Genomic DNA, 10,004 nt, shown 5'->3' with positions numbered 1-10,004 from the left:
CGTCGGAAATGTAACGCCCCTTACCATAATCGCGAGCTTCATCTTTCAAAATAAATGTAAAGACAGAGCCCGGAAGGGGAACAGAGTCGCGTGACAGACACAGTGATGAAGCTGGTATTTGTTTGCAGTACACAAGCCACGGTTAAGACAGCTGACTCCACTGTGGTGTGACCCTGTCTCTCTCTCTCTCTCTCGCTCTCACACACACACACACACACACGATCTCTTTGGTTTTGAGACTTTAGTCTTTGCAACTTCAGGGATCTTATCTATGCACAATCAGCTTGTAACACTCCAAAGAGAAAGGAAAACTTGAAATCGCATCATATGACCCCTTTAATGTTACTATTATGCCCTGACTATGGACACCCATTTCTGCCTAATATCACAATTCTGAGAAGAAGAAAAAAGTCGGAGTTGTGAGATGTAAGCACCAATTTCAGAAAAAAAATGGTCAGATGTAAACTAAAAATTCTCCGAAAAAAAAAAAAGTCTGAATTGTGAGCTGCAAACCGAGAATTTGGAGAAAAAATTCAGAATTGCAAGATTCAAACAGAATTGTGAGATGTAAACTTCGAATTGTGATTAAAAAAAGTAAAAAAAAAAAAACAGTCAGTTAATAGCCTATCTCATAATTCTGCCTTATTTTCTCAGAATTGCAAGTCTCATTATTCTGCCTTTATATCTTACAATTCTGCCTTTTTTTCTCAGAATTGTGAGAAAATGTCAGAATTGTGAGATAAAATGTCACAATTACCTTTATTTATTTATTCCATAGTGGAAACAGACATCCATACCTGACAGACAGAAGAGGTTCATTATAAAAATATTCCTGTTGTATAAGGTTTCATAGCTTTGTCCTTTCTTGGAAACATTGTTCGATTTTTATGAAAGCTTTAAATAAATAAATAAATTATGCACCATCGAAACCTTAAGGCCACCTTTCCATATTTTACCCATTTTCACGTTTTTTCATCAGTTCAACAAAGTTAAACATGGGTGAATGTCTCTGAATTTGTTCCAGTCCTCAACCCAGTTAACAGCGTTCGGATAACTATCTAAAGTAGCAGCTCTTGTGTGCTAATCAGACCAAAAACGTGTTTGAATGGGTTCCAGATCGACTGAATTAGTCATGGCAACAGCAAGGCCCCGAGTGGAGTTTTACCATCACAAGAGCAAATGCGTTAAGATGAATTTATTGCTATGGGCAGCGTTATCCGAGTCCCAGTGCCAAGTGGGGATTTTCAGAAGAAAGGTTTTTCTAATGTGCCCATAAACTCTCCATTATATGATAGAACGCAAGCGTATTTAAAATATATTGTTTCCATTCTCTCTCTTAGGCCCAGACTGCATGCACAGAGGAAGTTTGCTCAGTCTCAACCCAACTCTCCCAGCACCACGCCGGTGAAGATGGCCGACCCTTCTCTGCCCACGCCGCTCACACATATCACATTCCTCTCCAGACGCAAGCCCAAGACAGAAGACTTCCTCACATTCATATGCCTTCGAGGTATTGCTTCATTTTTCAGTGTCTCTCCTTCCTCGCCTTACCATAAAGATTTATTATAGTCTTGAACTTTTTTTTATTTTTTAGTTTTTTTTTATATAGTTCTGCTTGGTTTTAATGGTGCATGCATTTATTTTTGCATAATTTTAGTCATCTCTTCTAATATAGCAACACAATATGTACTGACTACGATGCTTTATTAGAAACTGCACCATGTATTACAAAATAATACAATCAAAGTTGAAGAATTAACATGGTGCACTGCAGTCCTTGTGGGCAATTAAATGTGCTATAAATGTGTGATTGCCGCTACATTTAGCAGTAAATTGTAACTACCATCATTATAGGGCTTCCAGCAACATGGACCGAATCCACTCTGAGGAACAACTAGTCACTGAATTTGCCAAGTTTACAGCATGACTAATTGGAAAATATTCAGGAGTTATTTTTGAGGCTGTTTAGACCCTGTGCAGTTCAGATAAACTAAACAAGACTCTAATGTGTTTTGTGTTGGCTTTGCAGTGTTTCAGAAAGTGAGCTGAGCCATTATATGCTGTAACCAATTTGCTTTTTGCAGTTAATTATTCTGGTTTCGCCCAGTGTTAGATTTACTTGCCCATGAACATCACATGTGATAGTCACAATTCAGGCTTGGGAAATTAATTAAATTGTCCAGATAAACGATCTGAACCGTAGCACCATTGTCTGGTGTCAGTGCAGAGGTGGAGGTGGCCTTCATGGCACCTGAACTCCAGTGCACTTGCTGCACAAACATTGACTTTCAAAGTTAGGAGGTATCACACCAGCCGTTTCATGTTGAATAATGGCGGTGTTATCAGCCTGAAGTGTCACAGACACACACTTCAACAAACACACCCACCTCTCGTGAACCAGGCTATGCCTTTCACAGGAGATTTATGGGTACCTCCAACTTTCAAGGTCAGTACACAGTGTTTCTATAGAGTGAAGCTCAAATATTTAACCACAGAACAGGTAAAACTAAAGTCTTCAGGGTAACATGGAGCCTCACTGCCAATTCATGCTGAATCTGGGGTCTACAGACAGCTATTTTATTTAAAGAGATGGTTTACCCAAAAATGAAAATTTGCTGTTAATTTACTCACCCTCCAAGTACCCTCCATCCAAGATGTGACTGTTTTTTTTTTTTTTAAGTAGAACAGTAAAGAAGTTTTTTAGCTGAAAACATGGTCCTTGGTGATTCATAAAATACAAGTCAATGGCTACCATCACGTTGAGAGTCAAAAACGCATATCAGGAAACACAAAATGAATACCAGTGGCTCCTGATGATATATTACAAAGTAATTGGTATGTGCAGGAAACTGAACATTATTTACATTATTAACCCTATTACTTGTATCCCTCTAAATTCATTTATAAAATATTTAATGTTTTCAGCTAACAGTTAGAACTTGGTTTTAGACGTTTCAATCCATTCTGTGGATTTTCCTCTCAAATCAGGGCAGGAACTGCAAAAATGTCAACAGATTTTGATTGTCTACTCTCAGCTGTGACTTAGTGTGAAACTCTTTTTTTATTGAACATTAATATTTATTTGACTTTAAATTCATTTACTAGGATCAGAAGTGTAGTCTACAGTTTTTCAACTTAACGATCAGAAAAAAAAAGAAAGGTTTCTCTCCTGTTTCATGCATGTCCTGAGATGTGTAAAAGGTAGGAAAAGTGGAAGCAGAATGTTCCGTTTGTACCGTTCAAAAACCTGAAAACGAAAGCTTGCTGGACCTTGAATTTATTCGTTGGCCAGAGTTTTTACAACATAATACTTAAACCTTGCGGGAGATGGTTTAGACTGCTTCATTTCAGTATAAACTTTCCTTCCTCCCCGGGAGTTCAGAATAACAGCCCAGAAATATCCTTTAACATGTTTTCCAAAAACAAGATGTCCACGGGCCAAAATGTATGGCCATTGCATTCTATAAAAGTAGTCTTTTAATCACTTTATCAGGTGATTGTGTGAGTGACGGTGCCGTATGAAACATTAGCTAGCTGTATCAGATGCGTTTTGCCCCATATGTACGCAATGGGGTCAGCTCAGGTCTTCTCGGACTTGGCTGTAACTTGACTTGGCCAGGTGTGTGAGGTCAGGGAGAGGCCAAAGCCACGCTTTTAGGGTGTTACATATCAGCCTCAACTCTCAGTGACTCTCATAGCTGGTTTTTTCCACAGCGGCAATTAGATGATGGGCCGCACCTCACTAACCATACACCGGCCTCCTAGTGGTATGATTTATAAATGATACTCCCCTGCAGAGGCCGGTGTGTATATTAGTGTGTGTGGAGCGTAATGTTGTCCAAATGGCATTACAGTACACTGGTGTTATGATAAGTAGAGAGTTGTCATCACACCATGTGTCGGTTTATCCTTTAAAGAATCCCTGACATTCAGTATCTTCCAGAGGGCTCTTTACTTTGGCATGTCTGTTCCAGCCATCAGGAGAGCCGGTCATAAGCAGACAGTGTTGATATTTCGGAGGGGTGGAGATAGAGAGGATGGGTAAATACAGATCAATGGATTCTGGGTAAATATAGCCAGGGTCAAATGGGCAGTCCTACAATAGCTCAGTTATGGCTGACTGCCAGCGAAACGCAGCTCTTATCTGACACAGAGAAAGTATTTAACCAGACCGCCGTGTGCGAGTAGACTAGAGTGCAGGCTGTGATTAATGCGACGTTAAGAAAAAAGACAATCTCTAGGACTCTGCCTTTTGAGACATCAACAGCTTTGATTTTTTTGTTTTTAAAATGGATTTTTATTTTTTTTTACCATCCAGATTGCGTGTTCTGATGCAATGTAAAGTAATGCGCTGCAGACACAACGCAGGAATTACACTCTTGATGAAAGTTGCATGGACAAAGCAGTTTCCTGCATGTGTATGTACATGTATTTGAGCAGTCTGAGTGAAATCTACTACACAAACATAAAGATTTAAAACGATCTAGACATCTGTGCAGACGAAATCCATGCGTGTGATATCCTCTATGGCCTGTAAGTCCTCCGTGTCTTTAATAGTACATAAAATCTTAAAGGGGTCATAGGATGCCCATTTTCCACAAGTTGATATGATTCTTTAGGGTCTTAATGAAAAGTCTGTAACATAGTTTGGTTAAAATTTCTCAATGGTAGTGTAAAAAACACCTTTTTTTTACCATGTCAAAAACAGCTCTTTTCAGATCAAGCTATCATTTTCCTTTAAATGTTAATGATCTCTGCTGACCCCGCCCCTCTCTTCCGAGCCACTCTCTGAGAGACTGTTTACTTTAGCCGCATTCATCGTGAAACTTGCTAATTAGCACATTATTAGGAAAGGCGATTTGCAAAGATTCATTACAAAACATTATACTCATTTCTTCTGTAGATGAGGCTGGATCATGAATGATTCAAGCGAACATAGATGCATTTAATCCACTGCGTCTTCAGCGGCTCAGATGTCGGGAGTAAATGACGACTGCTATGTTCATTATTACATCCAACAACAGAACACCTCAATCGTTTAGGAGTCATTCTTGTCTACATCTGCTCCGGCGGTGAAACAATGGCGGACTGATGACAGCTCACTCAGGGCGGGTCTAAGGTAAGACGCCAGTCCAGTCTGTGCTGAAACGCTACTGTCAATCAAACTATCGTGGGAGGGGCCTGTCTGTGTGACGTCACACAGACAGTCATCTGAGATCGGCTCGATTTGAGAAAGGGGAAAACTTTAACCAGATTTAAAAAAAAATAAAAAAACACTGGGTGGATTTTTATCATTTTAGGGTGGTTGTGTACACACACTGCCAACACACATTTCAGTTCAAACAACTTGTAAAAGTGCATGTAGCATCCTATGACCCCTTTAACATCAGTAGTCTTAATGGTCTTAAACATTGGTCTTAATGATAGAAGAAGACATTTCTTAGTGTAATTTTTGAGAATCAGTTTTTTTCATACTGTACATTTCAATTAACTGTTCCAGTGATTTGCTTACGTGAAAACTGTTCGCAGAAACCTTGTACATGAGATACAATGTTTCAGTGTGTAGGTAAATATTGCTGTTAAATTAATATGGATTTATATACTGGCACACATATTTATTATTTATTTATTATATTCCATCAAATCTTTATAAAATTATTTATTTATTTACCAAACAAATCTGGTGCTAAAACATATAACAAAACGTTGTTTTTTCACATTTTCTTGCAAAATGTTTTAAATGATATTTTTATTTTGTTTACACAAAATTTATATAAAATTATTATTAAAAAGTATTATTAAATAGTTTCCTTAAACATGTCGAAACCCTGACATACACACTCCTCATAATGTGAACTCGAGTAGGTAAGGAGATATTGGTAAATGAATAACGTACTCTATTGCCCGTCTTACATAACAGGCAGCTGTAACTGAATTTTTATGTCCCTTTGAATGTCCTCATGAGCATTTAGTTCAGTTCATGCGTCTCTTGGATATCGTTGACTGTCCTAAAGTCCTTATTTACGTCGCTCAGGCCACGGCAGCCGCATTCAAACCACAGCCACGCGTGTCGGCGTGAAGCCATTGCACTGGCGCTGTGCTATGAAAGAACAAAAATAGCTGATTTCAATTCAATTAAGTGCGCTGACGTGTGCGGCTTGGCGGTAGGGCAGCAGGCTGATTAAATTCTCCCGGCGACTCCTCAAGCATAGGGCAAACTGGGTTAATGGATTTGCAGACATTCAGGAATGTAAATTAGAGGAGATATAATCCATAATCCCCTCGCATTCTTGCTGCCGCCGCAGCCCAGAGACAATGTTTTTAATGTCCCCTCTTATTCTCCTCTCTCGCCGCACTCGCCTGCACGCCACACTACCATATGCTGTCACATAGAGGGAATATACAGTAGTGCCAAGGGGGGCTGTTAACTGTCTGCCATGTACCTCGACCTGCTGGAAAACCTGTTAACCTGACAGGAGCCCTGACAACCTTGGGTCAAGATCTCAACCTGGGCGACCCGTAAACAAGGGATACAAATCACCTTCTCATCATTTACCCTCATGCTGTTTCAAACCTGTATGACTTTTTTTCTTAGGTGGAGTGAAGCTGTTCGCTGAAAGTCAGTTTGACGTCTGTGACACTACATGCCAAACTTTTATATGCGTAATGGACAATGAGACAGTTTTCGGTGAATATTAACTTTAAATTCTTATGTAAAGATTTAGTCTGATTTGGAATTAGCACACAGATCACGTGGGATACTTTTATAAAAAAAGAAGTGCACTTTAGCATATTCTTTTTAAAGATTATTTATATACAGAAATAACATACTTTAAAGATTATACTTACGTGTGAATTGAATGTAATGTTTTCAGACACTTAATTTAGTATTAATAGCGTTTGAATGAAAATGTATTATTGTTTACATGTATATTAAATGCAGTTAGTTGAACTTTGGATCTTTTTTGTAATTTCATAACTCTATTGTCTTAGAAATATGGTTAGTGTAAGTGTATTGCTGAATGTACTGGTAACTGTTTATGTTAAACTAAACATAATCTGGTTCTAATGTGTAATATTTGTAATTACACATTTGTGGTGATGATGTTAAATATATAAATAAAATATATTAATTTTGAAAGTAATATAGAATAACATTCAATTTCAGTTATGATCAAGTAACTTACATGTGCATGTTAGTCAACACATCAGTTTAAGTGTACTTCTTTAAAGACAAATTTAAAAACAATATTCAAACACTTATTTCAAATCTAATTTAAGGTAAAAACTTTGTGTTTTTTTTTTTTTTGACAAAGTACACTTTTAAAAGTGTGCTTAAGTGTGTTAAGAAACATAGTTGTGAAAGTCTACTCTCTTTAAGTAGCCTTTTATTTCATTAATGTTATATGCAAGTACTTTTTTATTTATTTATACATTTAAGATTTTAAGTACATTACAAGTACACAGTACAGTTAAGCACACTTCTTTCTCACAAGGGTATGTTTATTTGTAGTCTATGGAAAAGAGTGGGAAAGTTTTTCAAAGCTCTCACCTTTTGTTCCGTGTTCCATGGAAGAAAGAAAGTCATTTTGGTTTGGAACGACATGAGGCATGAGTAAATGACAGAATTTTTATTTGTGGGTGAACTATCTCTTTGAGGATACTTCCTCACTCCCGCTAACCATGTGTCTGATCGAAACAGTCCGCACGGCAACCAGCCGTCCAATCAGAGCAAAAGCTGCTACTCAGTCAGATTTTGATTGGTTCTCCTTGAGCTTTAATTTTAACCCCTTTGGCTTTATAAAACGGGACAAAAGAAGAGCATCCGGAGTAGAACACTTCAGTTTTAATTATGTCTGTGCTTGAATTAAAAATGACAATTGAAATGGATGCCTTCATCTTTAATTATGATCTGTGTCAGCCTGTGAATATGAGAGCACACATAATTGGGGATTGGGAAAGGTCTGTTTTTTATTTTCTTTCTCTCTGGGAGATGACCGATTTAGATTTCTTCCCTTCTTTAAGGGGAAAAAGGCATGACAGACAACGCATGATTGTGATCAAAAATCTGGTTTGTGCACCCCTGACGCCAGTGACCGGGAGCTATAGTTGGGCTACACCCTACCCAGCATTCCCTGGGGCACTCAGCAAACCTCATGGTGAGGAGAGCCTGAACCGGGGACTCATTCGGGGGGAGTATGAAACCGATTATACAAACCCCAGCGGTTTCCCACCCCCATTCATGACTCTGGATGACCTTCAGGTCTGTGAGCTATTGGCTTTTTGACCTTTTACTCCCACAGTATGAGAGTAATGTGAGGTAATGATAATGGCAGCCATTGAGGTGCCTGGTTTGTTTGTTTGTGACTGAATTGTGTTAAGACTGAAAGTTGATCCTGTCATATTTGTTTGTCTGGTGCCATGTGGAGTAACCATCAAAGTGGCTTTGTTTCGAATCTGTAGTCCTGTAGACTGTTATCCTGTTTTAAATGTTAGCAAATTGAATTTACGTTAGCCATGTCTTTATCAGGAGTTCTTTCTGAACTCGCAAATGACATCGTATTATATGACTGATAATCCTTGGAGTAGGAGGTGAATATGAGGACATCAATAGTAAATATTTCAGATTATTTATATATTTCAACATTGTATCAGTATTCTACCAGTAAGAATCCTAATATTGGCTAATATCCTATTTTAATTGGTTGATTTTTATGTGATGGGTGCATTAACATAAACAGTATTACATTGATTCGTATTAACCCAAATACATGTAAGGTTTTATTTTATTTTATTATTTTATGTTTTATTTAAGGTAAAGGTATTATTTTAGTGTTGTTTTTATGTAGTAATTATTATGAATTAGCTCTGTTATGCTCTGAATTAGTATAATATTCTGTATTAGCTTTTTATATATTTAACTTTTTATTTGTTTTCATTTTAATTTTAGTATTTCTATTGGCGTTTTTTTTTACATTTGTATTATTTTTGTTTTAATATTTCTATATAACTTCAATTTATTTTTATAAATTATTTTGAATATTTTTAGTTTTAGTTTTAGTGGTAACACTACAATAAGGTCCCATTAGTTAACATTAGTTAATGCATGAACTAATATTAATAAACAATGGCCAATGCATTTGTTACAGTATTTATTTATTAATGTCTTTGTTAATGTTAGTTAATAAAAATTCAACTGATCATTGTTAATTCATGTTAGTACAGGTCCATGAAATAATATTAACAGATACAGGTCTTGATTAGTAAATGTTGAAATTCATATTACCTACAATTAATAAATGCTTTAGAAGTATTTTATACTGTAAGTTAATGTTAATTAATGCAGTTAACTAATGTTAACAAATGAAACCTTATTATAAAGGGTTACCATTTTAGTGAGCAGTAACAAGACTGCCTTAAACAAGAAACCATTTCACCACTCCAGTGAGAACCTCTTTCGTCTCTCAGCCCTTTTACAGCCATCCATTTAATAGCACCTCATTAAGTTTGTACTTCATTCAGTCGTAAACAGTCAACCTGTCTCCATTGCTATTATAAATGTTGTCACACAGACCATAAGCATTAATGTGGCATGTCAAATGCTGCATGTATGCAGTGCCATCACCACCGCAGCCGCGCCGGCTGCAACTTCACGTAAATAGAGAGCTAATGAGAGAACATTCGCAGGGCCGTGGCCGACACACTCATGTTTCATTCATGAAGCTGGCGGAGAACAGCACTAGATAATGATAATTGTTGCCCGGTGTGGTGCGGACGAATTGCAGACGTGCAGTAGTGCAGGTTTAAGCACTAGGTTTAAAAACATTGGTTAATACATGAATAATAATTATATAATTAATTAAATAAATTGGAATTAATTAAAATTGTGTTGAGAGAGAGAGAGAGAGAGAGAGAGAGACCAACAGCGATTGAAAAATAAAATGATAGATAGATAGATAGATAGATAGATAGATAGATAGACAGACAGACAGACAGACAGACAG

At 37.2% G+C, this 10,004-nt stretch overlaps 1 protein-coding gene across 1 annotated transcript in view; it reads left to right on the top strand.

Moving 5' to 3' along the window:
- LOC107702394 (protein Jumonji-like) overlaps positions 1–10,004 on the top strand; it is a 118,348-nt gene that overhangs the window by 86,378 nt on the left and 21,966 nt on the right. Inside the window, exon 4 of the mRNA XM_016504711.1 lies at positions 1,341–1,510. Within this exon, the coding sequence (XP_016360197.1) occupies positions 1,341–1,510 (170 nt within the window). The remainder of the gene's footprint in view (positions 1–1,340; positions 1,511–10,004) is intronic.

The sequence above is a fragment of the Sinocyclocheilus anshuiensis genome, unplaced genomic scaffold (assembly GCF_001515605.1).
Source record: "Sinocyclocheilus anshuiensis isolate Anshui unplaced genomic scaffold, SAMN03320099.WGS_v1.1 scaffold1142, whole genome shotgun sequence".
In the NCBI taxonomy this organism is placed as follows: domain Eukaryota; kingdom Metazoa; phylum Chordata; class Actinopteri; order Cypriniformes; family Cyprinidae; genus Sinocyclocheilus; species Sinocyclocheilus anshuiensis.
Note: the sequence above shows the minus strand (reverse complement) of the source record. Positions and strands in the feature narration are given on the sequence as shown.